This window comes from Cygnus olor, chromosome 11 (assembly GCF_009769625.2).
Source record: "Cygnus olor isolate bCygOlo1 chromosome 11, bCygOlo1.pri.v2, whole genome shotgun sequence".
Taxonomy (NCBI): Eukaryota; Metazoa; Chordata; class Aves; order Anseriformes; family Anatidae; genus Cygnus; species Cygnus olor.
In genome coordinates, this window is record NC_049179.1 from 31,431 (window position 1) to 51,337 (window position 19,907).

At 39.6% G+C, this 19,907-nt stretch overlaps 1 protein-coding gene across 1 annotated transcript; it reads left to right on the plus strand.

Moving 5' to 3' along the window:
* The first annotated feature begins 587 nt into the window (after window positions 1-587).
* On the plus strand, window positions 588-17,178 carry SLC30A4 (solute carrier family 30 member 4). Its single transcript, XM_040570550.1, has 7 exons — window positions 588-1,100; window positions 6,019-6,165; window positions 11,674-11,827; window positions 12,085-12,298; window positions 12,599-12,704; window positions 14,010-14,144; window positions 14,833-17,178. The coding sequence occupies exons 1-7, from the start codon at window positions 707-709 to the stop codon at window positions 14,985-14,987; spliced, it is 1,305 nt and encodes a 434-aa protein (XP_040426484.1). The 5' UTR covers window positions 588-706; the 3' UTR covers window positions 14,988-17,178.
* Window positions 17,179-19,907: the final 2,729 nt, after the last annotated feature.

Consider the following 19,907-nt stretch of genomic DNA (forward strand, 5'->3'; position numbering starts at 1 on the left):
AACTGTGCCTTTTGTGGGGAAGGGGAAGGGAAAGGGGATAGGGTAAGGGGAAGGGAAGAGAGAAAAAGCTGCACAATGCAAATTTGTGACTTCAAGATTTGAAGCCAGGGCACAGAAGGGGCATCCAGCCTACGTGAAAATCGCTGCTTATGTACCAACAGACCACGCTGTGACTTCATGGCTTCTTAAACCCGAAGTCTCCCCTCACGCGGCGGGGCCGAGTGCCGCCGGGCACTGCGGGCCTGCCCCATCAGCGGTGCTGCCTTCGCGGGGCTCGAACCCGGACTCCTCGGTGCGAGCGTGCGGGCGGCGCAGGCGCGGCGGGGACTGGCAGCGCCCGGCCCGGCCCCTCAGCGGCCGCCCTGCCCCGCGCCTCCGGAGCGCGCCGGGACTGGGGCTGGGGCTGGGGCTGGAATTGGGGTTGAGGCGCGGCTATGCCCGGAGCGCGGCGCCGGTCGGTGTGACTGACTGACCGACCGCCTGCCTGCCTGCCGCGCATGGCGGCGGCGCTGCTCCCCCTGCGCCGGCAGGGAGGCGGCCCCGCGCCCGGCGCCGCCCGCCCGGCCGCTCCGTGAGCGGGGGAGCGCGGCGGGGAGCCGGGGGCGTCCCGGCCGGCCTCGGTGGGGCCCGGGGTGCGAGGCGGGGGCCATGCCCTGACGGGACGGCGCGGGGGGAGCTCCGCGGACGGCCCCCGGGCTCCGCCGCTATGGCGGGGGCCGGCCTGTGGACGAGCCTCAAGTCCGCGCTTTGGAGGAGCGGGGACCCGTCGTTGTTCCTCAACGATTCCAGTGCCTTCGACTTCTCGGACGAGGCGGCCGACGACGACTTCCCCAGGTTTAACAAGCTGCGGGTGGTGGTGGCGGACGACCCGTCGGATGCGGCCCCCGAGTCGCCGGGGAACGGGGTGCACCTGGGCCTGCAGCCCGACGAGGACTCGCTGCCGGAGCGGGGCAGCGCTCTGTGGGGCGCCGGGGGCACGGCGCCGGGCCCCTGCGGCGGCTGCAGCGCCCGGAGGGAGCTCTGCAAGCAGAGGAAGGTGAAGAAGCGGCTGACCCTCGCCGCTGTCCTCTACCTGCTCTTCATGACGGGGGAGCTCGTAGGTGAGTCGCTGGCCTGTGTCGTCTCTCTCCTTCTGGCCTGGCTCGCTGCTCTGGCATCAGTCTTAATTATTTACCCAGAGAAGCCATCTGTCTGCTGGTTGTGTGGAGAGATCAGTGCCCTTAGCAGTAAGGCCAGAGAGTGAGAAGGAGCGAAGTCCACCTGTATTTTTCGTGCAAGAAAAGCAAGGGGTATTGCAACTTCAGTTCCCTGAATCTCATCAGTTCCCCAGACTGGCAGAAAGCAGGCTTTTTGTTGTCTGTCTAGTGGCTTTGTATTTTTGCCTGCTTTGTAAGCTTCTAAGGTGTAGCAAGGGAGAAACTGCATGGTGTTGTACAAACAGAAATAAAAGATGAATAATTTCATCCTCAGTATTTTCTAATTCTGCCACAAAATCTTGCTGTTTGCAACGGGAAGAGGGAAATATAGTTCCTAAGGGTGACACTGACCTTGTACCAAAACTCTAATATCTGGGGGGTGCTTATCCTTAGCTATCAGATATAGCAATGCATTCTAGTTTTTACATCCAAAAAGACAAATCCTGTGCAACAGTGCAGTCCAGAAACCACTCTCCTGACAACTTCCTGAAGTCCTGCTGTGCTCCGAACTAGCACATACTCCATCCAGACACAAACCGCATGATCAAAGTAAATGAAAATAATAGGTATTTTAACATTTCCTATTACAACAGTTCAGAATACCAAGTGGTTCGATTGAGTTAAAGTATTTGTGGTTTCTATTTGTTGGTACTCAGAAGAAAGCTGTTTTTTTTTTTACCTGGAAATTTGTTCCTGTATGAGCATTCAACTGTTGTTGGTTAGCAGAATGCATCTGGTGCTCAAGTTCAGCTTTTATTACTCCCTCATAAAGACATGCTATCATTTACTATTCAGGTTGAATAGAACCTGTACATGATACATCAGTCTGTACAAAATATGACTGTATTTATAGCCTATAGTGACATGGGCTTGAGATAAAACCTAAAGTTGAAAGTCCCTTGGATGTGTAGATAAGCTCTTAAATGTTATGCCTTTGCCATTATGTAACAATTTTTACAAAGCATAATATTTATCAGTGTTCACTTGTTAATTTCCTATTAGTGTCCTGTTACCGTCTGTCTTTTGGATATGTCCATGACATTCAGTGTAAGTGCTTGGTGCTCCTCAGCCTCCTGCAGAACGCTGAAACTCTCTCATCCACTTTCCTGATTTAAAGCAGTGGGGAGTGACACATGGTGCCAGCACATGAATGCATCTGTCAGACACCGGACAGCCTGTTATGTTGAGCCAGGTGTATCTAGCAACAGACAATTAATGACAGTTTCTTTTAAATTGCTTGCATTTTAACATACAAGTCCAAATCACAGAGAATCTACTGCCCATAATTCACCAGCAAAAGAGAAGTCACAAAAACTTTCTTGAAGTAGGGAATAGATGCTTCAGATGTAGTAACACAGGACTTACCTCTTCCTTCTCCCCTATCTAAATTAGGTCAGTCTGACTGAAGGGCTGATGATTGCTCATGTGAAGTAAGCTAGTGCTCTTGGATCACTTTTTCTAGTGCAGTTGTGCATTGTATCTTTAAGGCAGAAACTTCAACAATATGTGTAGGGAGCATACTGTATACTCAGAATCACCGAGTATAAATAATACAGCGTGTCACACATTCATAGGAGACAGAAACGGTCATTTGTTTCAGAGAGACCAGATAACTGGCTGCATGTGCACCACAGTTTTATCTGGAACCTTATTTCAGGAATGTGGGTTAGTAGAAAATAGTGGCTTTGTCTCTCAACAACTTGCTCTGGTTAGTATTTAATAATACTGCCACAATACATCAACTCATCATGGTTCAGCACTTAGCTTCAGACTTGCAGAGATGTAGCTGAATGCCTGAGTTTGTCCTCTGGCTCTGTTTTCTCTCTGGTTGAGATTTTGGTTCAGTGTGAACTCAGGCAAATTTGATGAGGGACATAGTGTTATGTCTTGGATGCAGGTGTCCTTTAGCGTGTGACTTCATTGTACTTATATCAGAACTCTAATACACACCAAATTTAGTCTATCTGAAGGAAGCTTTACTGAGTAATATTCCTGGCAGCTTTATGCTGAAGTCACAGACATTCTCTGTTTGGGGGCTTCTGATCTGATTCACTGTATTGTAGACATCTCCATAGCTAGTGCAGGGACAGCTCTGGAAACAATAGGTGTTGAGAGTAAAAATACTCTCCTCGCTGACACATCATCCGCTGTTTCTCCTGTGCAGCCAGGACTTCTGCAAGCTCAGGTCAGAGTGACTGATTTGTCTGTACAAAGCATTACTGCTGTAGTAGTACTCACCATTCTCAGGTTCATGTATGCTGTTACCAGTCCTATTTCAGGATTTGGGCACGGACAGCACCTAGACCATTAAAATATTCAAGCATCCAACTTCCAAAGAGAATAAATCTGACTTAGGTATCTGTGTACTTTTGTGGATCTTGACCTGAATGACTTGCCTTAAGGCAGATAATCAGTACCAAAATAAGTGAAGATGGAGCCTTCAAGTCCTGGCTCAGCACCGTCCCTATTTAATGTATTTCAGTCCAGCCCCGCACTGTGTTCTGTCCCATTTGGTTTGAAATTTTGGAACTTTTTGAACAAATCTGTAGCTCAGATATTTGTGAAACTTTGGTCATGTAGGACTTTAACTGATTTCTGTGATCTTTGACAGATACGAGTTTCTGTAGAAAAGGCAGAACACCTTATCAGATGATTAATTTGTTCAGTAAAAATCTTCCTGCTACTGATGTCAAGATGCAGGAAATCTTGTTTGAGCAGCTGATTTGTGAAATCTTGATTGGCTTTTTTTTTTTTTCAACTATAGCTAAGCTCATTAATCCAGCCCACTTCAGTGTTTGTTGTTGTATTTGATGAACAGTCATTGTAAAAGTCAGATAAGATAATTTACACTCCCTGGGAACCATTTTGCATGAAGAAATGAAAAACACTGCAACTCCTAGTTATCTTTCCTGACAGGGTTTGATGCGTTCAGTTATGTTCAGAGATTTCTGATTGATCGTTCATGAGGAGGATTGCTGTCCTTCACGGGTCAGTGAAAACAGCAGTGAGCCATCAGGCCTTCTATTTGTAAAGAATGTAGATGTCTCCCCCAGCAGTTGCTGTCTGTGTTTAAACAGCCCCTGGGTAGTACTTCACCAAGCAATGAACCAGTATGTTTGGAACACAGAGAACCTTCAATTTCAGAATTTCATTCATCTCAATGTTATTTTCTTAACCCATGTGCTATATTAAGACTACCTTCAGTATCTGAATTCCTTCCTTACAATTTTATTTTTGAAGTCCTAAGAGACTAGCTGAAATGGAATTAGCTCATCTTGGACTGAAGTACCTCTCACAATTTAATACATGTGAATTAACATACATACTTTAAATGATCATACACGTAAACTCTTGAAGTGAATGGCCTTGCATAGAAATTGTTTTCTTTTGTGTTGACTGTAAAACTGGCTGAGTTGCACATTTCTAAGTCATATTTTTTTTAATTATGTGCGAAAACAAATTAACTCCGAACAGCAAGGCATTACCCATTTTAATAAATAATAAAAAAAAAAGCTGCTGAATTGCTGAGGTTTAAAAACCTCATTATCTTTGAGCCTTTGGAGAATTTCAGCCTCTAAAGAATTTGACTAAGGAACAACTATAGACAGGGGTTGGGGGGAAAGGAACTGTTTGAACTGTGGTATTTTCAGTAGTTACAGGCAGTGCAAGCAACTATATTATCAGTTTTTCTGCTTGTATGGTTGGGGGAAGAGTATGGCTCGATCTGCAGATGGGCACACTCATGGATGGACAGGGACACACACAAATTTTATAACAGATCTTGAAAGCAATCAGCCTGTTGTGAATTTAGGAAATAGCCTTTGCTATTTCCTCACGGTCAACCTCTTCACTAAGAGGCTTTTAATTATATACAAAGATACCTTTACTCGAAATGTTAGCTGGAGCCTCAAACCTGCCAAATGGTGTGCCAGCTGCACGCTCTGCTTGGTAGAATCTACGGTTTGAATGGGTCTCAAGGTAAAGTGAGAAACTAAATCATAGAAGAACTGACACTAAAGATGTAATCTTTTCTGAGAAAATGGGCTTATCCTCCTGCGTATGGAAGACACCGTAGTCTGTCCTTGATTCTCCATTTGGATAAGGGATGCCTAAGAGAGGCACATTGTTTAAATCTCTGTCACCCATCTAACAATAGCATTAGCAATTGAAATGAAACGAAGGTATTAACCTTTGCTCTGTGGTTATTTGTCTCAATGCATCTCATAATTATGAGAAAAAAATTATGGTAATAAAGAAAAATGCTGTGCAAGTGAAAGTTATTGTCAGCAATATATATTAGCAGAATTTATATGCCCTTTCCAGGACAGGGAATGATGAAGGTTAAAAGATAATGTAATAAAAATAAAAAGGGGGCAGTGTGAATTACTTTGTCATTGAGTCATTGTATTTCTGTCCCTGTTCCATAACATCAAAACATTTAACAGCTGTAATTTAATTAAGAAAAAAAAGGATCAGTTGATTAAACATACACAATTATCTATAGAGAAAAGACAGTGAACTATTTTGGGCCTGATCTTGCAAATGCTATGAAGCAAACAGTGTCAGTGAAAATAACAGGACTGAATCCTTTCTATGTTACTCTAATAGAAGGCACGCTTCACTGCATTTCTAACTATGATAGCTTTAAATTATAGCATGGCATGTTGATTGTAGTGGCAAAAAAATATCCCTGTTCAGTGATTTTAAGAAGTACTCTCACGCACTTAATGCGGTGTTCTGAAAATAAGTAACTGGAGATTGTGCAAAGAGATTCCAGAATCACAAAGATCATGTATCTTGACTTTTCCAACTTTCTTTTCAGGTGGATATGTTGCTAACAGTCTAGCAATTATGACAGATGCACTTCACATGTTAACTGACCTTAGCGGTATTATTTTGACCCTGCTTGCTGTCTGGCTGTCTGCAAAGTCTCCCACAAAGAGGTTCACTTTTGGATTTCATCGCTTAGGTATGTAGATACCAGCTTTTGCTATTAACAGAGTATTTTAAGCAACAATTAAAAAGAATATCTAATTGTAGAAGAAGAGATAACTAGAAGGAAAACAATAACAAACAAAAGTGACTTTGACACCCTGCCTGTAATGTCCTTTCACTGCTCTGGCTATTTTGGATCCACTACATGGGTTGTATTGCCACAAGAGAATAAATCACTTGAGCAGAATTGTAATCCGTACTGTACTGTACTGAGCTTGAGGCAGCAGTGAGCCTGAACTCTTGAATTGTCCATGTTTGGTCATAGTCTGGTATCTACTGTGCTGTAAACCAACTTGATCCGCAGTGGGGAAACTGGCAATGAGGCATAAAAACAATTAAAGGTGACCAGTTGTGGCTGAAAGTCTGGCGTGGCCTCTTCACAGGTTTAGGCAAATGCTCCTTTTGATTACTGCTGACCTTCATCATTAGGTCATTGCATCAGACCTTTTTATTGAACTTTAAACCTCAGCCAAATTCAAGTTATCAAACTTCAGAGTTTCACTCACTGGGAGTAGGATTAGTCTCTCAGTCTCTGTGGAACAAGGATTAATTAGATTCAGAGTTAAATTCTGAATGTTTGATTTATCTTCCATCTTCATGAGGAAGGTTTTCAGACTATTGGGGAATTGGATACACTGAGACACTGCAAGAAAGACTTCCTACAAATGAACCATTGCCTAGAAAGTTTAAAAAGGGTTCAGAGGAGGAAAGCTGTCCCCAGCAAAAACATGAGTGGGTATTCAGCTGTGTTTCATAGCTCACCCATAGTTACTGGGCTGCTGCATTAAGTCAGGTGCCTGTGCACCTTTGTGCTGTGGAATGGAGGTCTGTTGAGCAGGAGGGGTACGTTCACTGGTGTGTCACTATTACTGTCTGTGTGACAGCTACACTGAGGAGCTTGGTGGTGCAGGAGCTGTGTGTGTTCAGTCAGCTGTTTTCTACAACAGTTTGTTGCCAGTGTGCTGGACTTATGAAGTCCCAGTGACTTCACTAGCATTATGACACTGGAAAAAAAAACCTATACAATATGAATATTGATACTTTAATCCAGAACTAAAAAGTTCTGTAGAGTTTAGGACCAGATAGCTCTGCAAGGTGTCTCAGAAATCACTATTCCTCTTGCACTCCCCAAACCACACGAAACAGAGATTAAAATGTCCCCTTGTATCCAGTACAGTAAGTTACTTCACCTCTGCCTGTTTTAGGTGTTTGTAAAAAAGAAACAAACAGAATTATATACTAAACCTTGGAAGGGCTTTTTCAGGATTCATTTTACTTCATGTCTGGAAGTGTAATGATGCTAAAGGGTGCTTTCATGTGGTTGCTATCTGTATTGGTTATTAATAGTTTATAATACACAGTTGCAGTTCTGGACTTGCAGATATTTTCCCAAAAGCTTCAATTTATGCTTCACGAAATAGATCATTTCTAGCGTTACAGCTTGCTACCTCTCCTCTATACTTTTTATAGTGTATATTTTGTCAAGGAATTTCATAGTCTTGTATAGTCATTATATTTCATTCTTATACTGACTGCCAGACAGCAGCAGAATCCAACAACTCCATCACTCCTAGTCATTTGTCATCAGTTAGTCACTAATGCATGAATGCATAACTCTGTACACTAGCAAAGATCTTTGGGCTTTAGCAAGAAGGCATTAACAGTGCCAGCATTTCCCATCACAAACTTTTCTTTCAAGAAGTTTTAATTTTGTGATAGGAGTCCCCCCTAATACTGAAACCTGACCTTGCAGGTATGCTTCTGGCACTTGGCTCATACTCTCCACAAGGATGTTTGCTAGCATTTAGACATACCTTAACCTCATTAAAACAAAACAAAACAAAACAAAAAAAACAGTAGTTTATACATCTTTACAATTCTTCTAAAACCAAAATATAAATAGAATGAACATGACAACTTAAAACAGGAACTATTCTTAAGAAAAAAATAAACTTTTGTTCAACCATCAAATATTACCCAATTTTTTCACTTACTAATTTTCACTTACTAATTTTTCACTTACTAATTAATTCAGGGGTTCCATAGCACTCTGCAAAGAGGAATCCCTCAGGATTCCTGCCACCTCACTTTTTGCATTATTTTTGCCCCATTTTACTGCTAAGAAAAATACTGATCAGACTGATCAATCCAGTATGTGACTTGTGGCCGGATCTGGCCCGTACAATCAGTCTGTATCACCCATCATCTTCTCCCTGGAGAAGAGAGCAACCAGCAGCAATTCCTCCTTTCTTTCTGCTGCCCAGTGAGGCCAGGCTATCAAACACGGCAATAGGTTACCCAGATAGGTTGTAGAGCCTCTGTTGTTGGAAATACTCAAAACCTGGCTGGACACAGCCCTGAGCAACCTGCTCTAGTTGATCCCGCTTTGAGCAGGGGATTGGACTAGACTACCTCCAGAGGCACCTTTCTACTCAACCATTCCGTGAGATTACATGTTAGCAGCAGCGTAGCAATCAGTAGGGGAGAACTAGAGCCTGTGGGGGTGGGAACAGAGTTCCTGTGGTTGCAATGAAAAAGGGGAAGTTGGTAAGGATCCTGCAAGAAATTCTCAAAACCTTGATCCAGGCTCTGCAACTACTGAAGATGGGATTGTTGAAAATGAACCTATGCATTTTTTTTAAAGTCATATTTGTAAAGTTTATTTGCCGATTTCAGGCACCCTTTCTGAACTTTGTGGCCTTAGGACCCAGTTTCACACTTCAGTGAATGCTGTCTATGGAAGAAAGCTACTTCTGGGCTATATTCTTGTTATAACACATTTTTCCAAATATCCTATGCTGTAGGAAGTTTGTCAGCAAAATAATATGAGCTCAACAATAGCCTGAATTTCATGAGATGGTAAAACATGACAATGTTAAAAATAGGGTAGAGATTGAGCATCTGTCACAGAAAAAAAAAATGTAGAACAGTTGTTTGAAGCTAGGAGTATGTACAAGAACTTTCATGGCCAATCTGCTTTGCATTAAATTTTAAGATAATCTATACATACACTAAGCACAAAAACATGACAATCAAGTGCTTCTAAGTGTTCATTATCAGTTTTGTTTGCAGAACCATGAATTTTCATACTTGTACACATAAGCATTGCATTGTAAAGAAAACATTTGTTGATTGTCTAGTCAAATTCCAGAAGAAAGCACTGGTTTTCATCCATTTTAATTCTCTTTGAATATATAATATGTATGCTCCATCTTTAGTGTATTCCCTTTTCAGTGGTGAAAGGGAAGCTGACAGATTCAGGAATGAGTTAGAGAAGTGAATACAAAATAATGAAGCTTGCAGTCTCATCTGAAAAGGGTTATATATGCTTGAAGCCAAAAATAATTCTGTTTCACCAAGTGGAGCTACCTCCTTCTCAGCAAGACAGTGAGCAGATTTAAACACAGATATGAAACTTGGCATCTTTCCACTGCTGCAGAGACAACGTCAGTAATGACAGATCAGTCAGGCTACTGACACAGTGCATACTTCATTTCACAAGTGAAAGATAGCACAAATCTATAGTGTCAACATGACAATGTGAAAAAGACTGCAAGGAAAAAACTGGTTTCTGTTGCAGAAAACACGGTTTTCTATTATTCACAATGTTATTCTCTGGTAAAAGCTAACGTGCTACAGTTTCACAAATAGGAATTAAAAAAAAAGCATTCTGGAAAACCAAAGGGGGGGGGGGGGGGGGGGGGGGGGCGAAGGCTGTTACCCTGAGTAATCTGCGGGCATTGTAAAGAAAGCTACCACTTGCACGGATATTTCTAGGACTTCATTATTGCTCTGAAGTCAGAAGTTGTGACAGTTGCCGTTCAGAGCCTTGTTACCACCTGGTAATGCTGGCACTCATCCAGGCATTGACACATTAGGGCTGAGTGCATTGGCATGAGTTTCTTCTCCCATAACAATGTGACAAATTCACTGTATGGATCAAGTGACTTTGGTGGTATGAGAAGCTTTTATACCTGCATGTTCTTTACTGTGATATTCAATAAATAAAGGCAATTCTTTATTAGAAACGACACCTCCAGTAGCCAAAGCTGTATTGCACACTGGCAGATTTAAAGCAGAGGGAGAAGGGAGGCAATTCTGAGATCAATCTTCCTACAGCTGTCACATAGCCAGGAGCTGAATTTTGCCCTTCCTCAGGAATAAATCAGGGCAAGAGGTATGGGACAAGGGGAAAGAACAACAGTTATAATTCAATGCAAATAACTTCCAACCCTGATCTTTGAACTCACAGAGGAAGACTAAGATCCCAGTGATCCATCTGACATGTGACAATAGTAAGCCTTATGCATAGTGATTAAAAATTACTCAGGCATGGCTGCAGATTTACTTGCAATACAATGGAGCTAACTTTTAAGATTTTCCCAGTACGTTTTAAAAAGACCTGCATTAACGTGCTTATAACTGAGACAGTCTTATCTGGGAAAGCCAGAAAGCCACAACAGGTCAATCATTTTTGGTATATGAAGCTAGAGTGAAAAAGTGCACATTTATGTTAAAAGAAATCTAGTGACCCCTACGTTATTTAAAATAGAGTCCTAAAACCACAGGATGGACTCATCATCCTCAGGTTTTATGTGTACTGTCACCAGCCCTGTTTCATTACCTGGGCACTGAGGCAGACAGCATTAAGGTCCAGACCCGTAAAATATTCAGGCCTCTTTCCATCAGAGCAGCGGGAGCCTTGTGGGGAGCTATAACTACTTATCACAAATGCAAATGGCAGCAGACATTCTGGGACGATATTTTTTTAATTTACTTTCTTTATACTGATATCCTTTTGAAAGTCTGGATGATCAGATAGAATTCTTATACTACAGTGTTGGTCATAACACTCCTACCTTTGTGAAATATGAGGATTTGGTAATCATTCAGTAGTGTTAAAACATCACGTCAATACTGAGACTTACATTAAGCAATGCTTCATAGCTGAAATGTACACATGTACACATACACGTCAACAAGCTCAGGACTGATGTCTGACAAGTTTGTATGGTTCAGTTCCTTAATCTTACAACTTTTTCCCCTTCTAAATACAAAAGGATACATAAAAGTCATCTCTAAATCTAGCTTAACACTGTAGACATTTGAAGTCAAGCCTTGTTTGTAGGATATCTCAAACACCACCAGCCCACCTATTTTCCTCTCCTTCAGGCAGGGCTTTTGTCTGTGACTTCTCGGACAAAAGTTCTGGGTAGTCTGATTGAGTCACCATCATTGCCTGTTTTTAGCATAATTGGAGAAAACATGACTTGTGGAACATACTGACAGGGCTGTGTGAAGGTGTTGACTGAAACAAGCTACACCATTTATTAAGTGTATTTGTGAATTATATTTACAACTTACTAGTTGTGCATTAGTGCTATAATACACAAAAAAAACTTAATTAAGGCTCTGTACATGTTACAATTAGGAAATAGATCCAAGACTCATTTTTGTAATGTTGTTTCCTTTCTGTTTGCAGAAGTATTGTCGGCCATCATTAGTGTATTGCTGGTCTATATCCTTATGGCATTCCTTTTGTATGAAGCTGTTCAAAGAACTACCCGTATGGACTATGAAATAAATGGCGATATCATGCTGATTACAGCAGCCGTTGGTGTTGCAGTTAACTTAATGTAAGACCTCCCTTTCTCTCCATTAATGCTCATAAATGCATTTCTGAATAAACTGTTAATTCATTCATGGCCTGTAATTTTCTCACGGGACATCATTTTGCTGGACCTCTTCATTCTCATAAAATAAGACTGGAAATGATATTGAGTTTTACTTTCTCAATTCTTCATAATTTCTTTCCTTTGAAACAAAAGCCCACCAAACACCCACCAAACCCTAAAGCCTGTTTCTTGGAATGTTTTTCTTCTTTCCCTTTCAGAATGGGTTTTTTGCTGAACCAGTCCGGACACCTTCATTCTCACTCCCATTCCCACCCTCATTCCCACATACCTCAGTCAAACTCTCCCAGCACAGCCCACAGCAACAGCCACGGACACAGCAGCCTTGCAGTGAGAGCAGCATTTGTACATGCCCTTGGGGACTTGGTACAAAGTATTGGCGTGCTGGTAGCTGCATACATCATACGTTTCAAGGTAAAGAATGGCTAATCTTTGAGGTAGGGTGGGATATATATTTTTTTAATTTCACCTGAAGTGATTAAATTAAAAAGAGACTTGTTTTTCTAAGTTAATAAAATGGTATACTTTGTGATGTCCTATTAGAAGCTTCATATAGTTATGTAAAACGAGCAAGGGCTATTTTATATTTTGTAATTATCCAAAAAGAAATCTTCATATAAGTCAGAGCTCTAAGTAACTGCATTTTGTGAGTCACATTTTAAAAAATGATCTTATTTTCATACATCCTTTAACACTTTGTAACTTCCCTTCCAGCCAGAATACAAGATTGCTGATCCCATATGTACATATGTATTTTCCATACTGGTGGTTTTGACAACAGTCCGAATTCTGTGTGACACAGGAGTTATCATTCTGGAAGGTAAGATCCACACAGTTTGCATTGCTTTACATGTCAAATACTGGTAAACTCTGGTACAGAGGGGAAAATGCCAGCAACATTTTTTGCATTATTATAACTGACATGCCCACTACGACTACTCTATCTAGTACTTCCATGTTATGAAAGTGAGAATGTAGGGATGAAGAAAAAAATCTGTTTTTACCTGCACCTTCCCATCTGTTTCATACGAATTACTGTTGACTTTTACTACAAGGTAAAGTCAAGGACCTCAGAATATTTGATGTCAAGTGCTTTTCTTGACATTTAGGAAAAAGCAAAAACAAACAAACAAACAAACAAAAACAACCTTTACCCTGAAGGCAAAAATAGTGAAACCTGAATTAAGAAACCTGAATTAGCTCCAAGGCAACAGCGGAGATTTAGCTGGGCAAAACAGGTAAGGCAAACTAATGCTGTATTAAATTCCAGATCTTTGAGTTGTAGCTCTTTGCATAGGTATCCCAACTGTCATAAAAATGTCAAAATTAATGGTGCTATTAAAAGCGATGATAGGTCATTTTAACGTATGCTAGAGAATTTTTCCAAATGGTCCTTTTTCAAGGATCTCCAGCAAATGGACTTCCAAGGAATCTACATAAAACCTTTTTAAGGCAGCCTTTCAAAATTAACGTTTCAATTTTAAATGAATATTTTAAATAAACTTTTCATTTAGAAACAAAACATCTAGCTTGTTGAAGCATTCAAAAAATACTCCAAAACAACAAAACTCTACTCTGATATATGCAGTTTGAAGCTTATTCAAATACTTATTTCTATGAAATTCTTCAACAATTTAACTCGCAGTTCTGATTCAGAGCTGTAACTGATTTAGAAATCGGAAACCTACCATCATGCATATTTTTGTCAAGTTTTAGTAACACAACAAAGAGCTTTTTAGGATGAAAAAAATCTGGATAATGATACAAGTTTTTCTTTGAAGAGTTTGAGCTAAGCAGTTACTAGGAGATGTGGTAAAATTTGCATCTCCACAAGTACATTGCTCTAAAGGATGTGATGTTGGCTACTGTCAAGAGACTGGATTCCGGAATGGACACATCGCATTTGAGACAACAGCATAACTCCTGTACTACCTCAGTATACATACTGACTTAATATGGCAATTTGCATATTCTTCTCTTTTGGTAACTTAAAGATACTAAACATTTTAAACAACACAAATTATAAACTCTTTCAATGTTTTGAGATCTGTCATGACAGTTTATTTGAAAGGCCACAGAGTTTGCAGAAGACTGAATTAATTTTGTCTTGTATTTGGTATCACAGGAGTTCCCAGGCATTTAAATGTGGATCGCATTAAGGAAGACTTGCTGAAAATTGAAGATGTTTATTCTATAGAAGATTTAAATGTTTGGTCTCTCACTGCAGGAAAAACAAACGCCATAGTCCACTTGCAATTAGGTAAGCTGCTGTACAGCATCATTTCAGATCAAGTCCAACTTGGGTGGGGGAAACAAAAACCAACCACTTTTTCCTCTTTATCTTCTTTATACTCTCATGTTAAGTAGATCCAGAAAATACCATTCTGGTGGAAAAAAAAACAACTAACTATGCTTTTGTACAGTGAGGTATAGAAACCATTAGCCAAGAAGGACAAAATATAAATGAAAGTCGTGCAAAGAAAATATATTTATACTGAAACATTCAGTATGGAATGATATATACTTTGGTGTGGGAAAGAATTTCTCTTCAGAAATTCCCATATTTTGTCTAGGGAAAAGCCAGTTGAAGTTCTAAACCAGCATGTGGAACAGTCTGACACATGAAGATTGTATGCTTTGTCAAAAAATGCTGGTTTAGGGATCTAATATATTGCCATGCCTATCACTTCTTAGGACAGAAGTTCTACCCCCTCATCCTCCCATCTAAATTTTACTTATTTTTATGAAGATATAGTTCCGATTGCAGGATATAGGCCTAAAGGTGTAAAATAATATATATATATATATATATATTATTTTTTCTCATATATATATTTGAGAGTGAACAATTACTTGAGTTGGTAGCTCAGTGTGATAAATATGAAAACAGCTAGATGTCCAGTTTTCTTAACAACTGAATTCTATTAAATATTTTCTTGATTTTGCAGTTCCTGGTAGTTCATCTAAATGGGAGGAAGTTCAGTTCAAGGCCAGACAACTGCTGCTGAACACATTCGGAATGTACAAGTGCTCTGTCCAGCTTCAGAGTTACAAACAAGAAACAAGCAAAACCTGTGCAAGTTGTCAGAGTTCCAGTGCCTAATTTCATATGTTTTGGGAACTGCTGCCTTATTCTTTATCTTGTAGTCAAAGACTGAGAGCAATAAGTGCAAAATGAAAATGATCAAATAACAATTAATATGTGGATTTGTACCATATAACACGCAGCAGGGAGAGCTAGTGCTGCAAAAAGTGCAGTGATTGCCCTACAGAACATGTATTTCATTCTTTCCCTTGTACTGGTTTATTCGATTTGTTATGATTTTGAGACAAAATTGTTTTCAGGTTGTTTACAAACTGAAGCGTGGTTCTGCAGATACCTCACAAATTACAGTTTGAGATTGTCCTTTAATGACCGTGCACCACAAAGTAGCTGCACTCCAAACGGAGCATCAAGTATTCAGTATTTCAATTAAAATCATGCCAGGGTTCCATGCACCATGAACCTCAAACTCATTATACAGTATTTTTACAGTAGTCATTTTCATACAGTCTCTTAAATTATGATGCATGCAGTGCTAGCTGACCTCTTTTATAAGCGGTCTTTTTGGAGACATGGCAAAATACAGAATTTACTGTAACCAGACCAGAAACTTAGCTTTAATTTGGGCATTCAGAGATCCAGACAGGAAGATCCTTGCCCAGACTTCTGGTGTTCAACTACGTACCCTACACTGGACCCAAAGTGTTTTAAATGATCAGTTATCTTTAATGTATTATAGAATAGGGTTTATACTTTAGAAACAGGTTATTTATTTTACAGAGTTTTGACTTGTAAGATTAAATTTATTATTAATAATTTTGATTGTCTAAACCAACATTTGATTCACATTAAATGGCCAGTTAATTAGCATGTATTCCAATTAATACATGTGCTATAATTCAAACATTTTCTATGATTTTTTTTTGTTAAAAAAGAAAATCAAATGCTAGCCTGACATGAAGTTACTCAAATTCATTCTACAGACATGCAAGTTACTTAGATCTACTAAAAGGAAAGCAGGGAGCAGAAGTTTTAGGTGTACTATTCCCCTCAGTCTCACATCTCTGACTTTTTCATCTTTGCTTTGAGGTGGTATCCTCACAGGAGAACCACTGCAATAGCAGTCCCCATCTACTTAGCTTTATGAATAAAATGAAACCCAAGCAAGCTCAGTAACCTAATGTACATTGGGCAACGCTATTGTAGCCTTTCTATCTCTGTAGGTTGCTTTCTCTTACTGGTTGAGAGACAAAGCAATTGGAAAAGACAGTTTTTTCATCCTGACACTTCAAAGTCCACAAAACTGAATTGCTTTCGCTCAGTGTTGATCCCTGTACTTTGAATGTACAGAGGATAATAAAACACAACCCTTTTACCTGTCCCTAAGCTATCATACATCCAAGCTCAGATTTACACCTGTTTCTGAAGTTAGTTACATAGAAGAAGCCAAGGGCAACAGGAATATGACCTGTGGAGTTCAATAAACAGAACTTCAAGTATTTTTTGTTTATTCTGCACTTTGATCTTTATGCAGAACTTCCACTGACATCAGAAGTAGTTCCATACGTGGATCAGAAAGGAAAATTTTGGCCCAATAATGGATATTGTGATACTCAGCTGTGAATACTTAAGCTAGTGTCTGTCTTGAAACTTGCTGGAGTCTCACATATTCATCAGGGTGATCTCTATCTGCAATTGGTAATAATAGTCTTGGCTTGTTTTCTCTCTTTTTTTTTTTTTTTTGGAGGTAGCTATCACATGATGTATTTGCAAAGGTGAAAACTGACAACAGTATTATTTTGGACAAAGTACTCATAACACTGGATTATGTTTGTATCTGTTCTGGCATGAAATGGGAACACGAGTACAACATACAAGTAGATATAGCTCACAGGCAAAGGAGCACTATACATGGAAAGTTGTGCTTCAATACAAACACCATCATTAATTAAGCCATATCACAGTTCATGAAAAGCGTTCATCCCATCCTTACAAACTTCCTAACAACAAAAAAAAGAAACCACAACAGATATTTTGCACATACTAATACTCAAATAGGTTTTAATTAACTTGGGGTTTACAGTTGATGTTATCAGAAGTTGAAGTACAGTAGACATGTATTGTATTTGGAGTTTTTTATTGTAATGATTTACTACGTTTGTTTAATTAAGAAAAAGCAAAAATGTGTTGCTTTATTGTGGGTTTTATTAAATCAATAATTAAACTTCACATTGTTGTCATATAAAATTTATTTGTATTGCTATCTCTTGTCTTTTTCTTTGATTCTTACAGCAGTTGTTTTTTGAAGCTTAACTCAGTTTGGTGACACTATGTTTAAAATAAATTATGGCTCCCTCTTTAGTCAGGACAACTTAAGTCTTGTTATTTCCTATGCAATAATTGCACTCTGGAAAATATAAACTGACAAAGTATGGTGAAGGAACAGCCATAAAGCAACTGGCAAGGCAGCCTTGAAGCCCTTCAATCACCCCAGAGCTGCCCTTGTTATCAAGGCCTATGGACTAACTGGAAGGAGTCCAGAGAAAAAAACAACAGAATACAATGTAAAATAAAAGAATCCATGCATCTGTATCAGGGAGACTCTGAAGTGGAGATTCGCTATTTTAAGGTCTTAAGGTCTCACATAGCAATTGGTATCTGTGTGGCCTACCTCTAACCCTTTTCTTAGTCTTTATAAATTAGGACAAAAGTTGTCTGGCAGTGCTGCATTTCACATAAGATCTCAGTACTCTTCTGAATCTGTTATTAATCCACAACAAAAGGAATACACAATTTATAACACTCCTAGTGATGGAATAAAAGAGTACAACAGAACTCTAAAAATAAACAAATTGAAATAGCACACTTACTTAAAATGAATAGAGAACTCTTGAGAAGGTTTATTCGCAAATAAACTACAGGGAATATATGATCTAACATGCATTAGCAGTGCTCTGGTAAGTGTAAAGTGGGTATAAAAGAAGGCAAGTTATAGATAGTGTAAGATCATTTTTCAGTCATCACCTTAGAGGAAAGTAGCATTGGTATAAACAAGAATCATGTAGTGCCTTTCTAAGCAGCTCTGCAGCACATCCAGATTATTTCACCAGGTTATCACAAGATCATTTACATGTCTTCATACCTCTCTATTCATCATTGTAAACCCTTCTGCTTGAAATGAGAATGCCTTTACTTTTTGAGTTGTCCCTACCCAATAAGCACCTAAAATTTGAGGCTTCCACAGCTAGTATTCCTGCTTTCCAGAGATGTGCCAAAATGCTATTGCTGATCGAACAGCTAAAATTCTGTGAAAATTCTGCCATCTCTAACAGTCTACATTGGGAAGAAATTTTAATCTGTGATTTTACTCATCTTCTCCTGAAGTATAGATACAACTTCGATGACTACTCATATGAGTCAAGTGTTTTTACAAGGAATGGACTGCAAACCCTCGCATTCTGCTCATATTCTTAAGTGTTCTTATGCTAAGACGAAACTTAACAGAGACCAATTTTATTTCTGAATTAGTGTTTTCCTTGCTTAATGAAGATTTTTCTTTTCTAAATTGTGTTGACACTCCTTTCAATACTAGCAGCACTTTTTTCTATACTAGCAGGATTACCATGTAAAATGTCATACCTGAACGCAGTCTTCAACATCCAAAATGGCACTGCCAAAAATCTTTTTATTGATTTTCTTTGTACATTAAGAAATAAAACATATATTTCCCCCCTTCCCTATACCCCTTAATCCACTTCCCAGCTTCTCCTCACCCTCGTTCTTGGTAAGAAATTACACTGGACACTAACTGCCACTCTGTGCTCTGGGGATGGCAAATCCCCTTTGGTTTTACTCTTCTCATTTAATTCTCCACAGCTGAATGCTCTAGGAAGGACAATACCTGCCCTTCCATTCTGTGAAATACCTGACAACTTTGGAAGCTGCTGAAATAAATGCTTATCCTTTCCATTTACTTCTATGCAGTTATGACAGCAATCTGCTCTTAGAACACATGCATGCCTTCTTTCTACTTTTACAGCTGTATAATAATGATAATCCAAATCTATATTTTTACTCCTTTATCTATTTTCCTTTTCTCCATGTATTCTTTTTCCTTATTCTCACAGTTTCTTCATTTGAAAACTGCCAGTGATAAAATGCATGACATAATTTAGTCACTTCTATTAAGGTTATGAAGCATGTACACCTTTTGCAGCACCAGTTTCTGAAGAAAAACAAGCCATTTCATGAACACAAGTATAGCTTTATCCATATGATGACTGCTTTATGATTTTCTTACTGTTATACCCGCTGAAAAGATCAGTGGTTGTTCCAGGGTTGTGAGTAGCATATGAGAACAGTTAAGGCTGTCTGCCCAGCAAACACCCCACTGCACTCAGTGCCAATACAGACAGGGATCTTAGCCACAGCTGAACTCATAACAGCAGCTAAATGGCAAGCAGGCAATAAATTCTCCTTGGCTCACACACATTAAGAGCACCCAACTCCCGCATTCCTCTGGTTTCTCTTTCTCACAATGCACACAGAAATAAGCTAATAAGCCCTCAAATAAGTTGATGAAATGTAAACAATAACATTTAATGATAGTAACCAGCCTTTCCCCCCAAAAAAACCCTCTATTTGAATGTAAATACTATATTTAAACTTCTTCATAATTCAGACGATAGTAAACTTTTGAAACTTGTATACCGTTACTCATTGTTTTTTATAGATTTCCTATGTTTTTTTCTCCAAGCCAAGTGTAAGAACAGGTCTGACAAACTGCATGGACAGGCTGCCCCTTGCACTAAGCAGCAAGTCCTGCCCAAATTTACCAGCAGAGGGGGCATTAGGCCCAGCGTTAATAAAAAGAGCTGTGCACCAAGTATAATCGCTGGGACTTGCTGGTTTAGGTGTCAGAGGAATGTATTCTGCCACAAATCTTTCAAATGTCTTATTAGCAAGCAAAAAAAAGTTTTG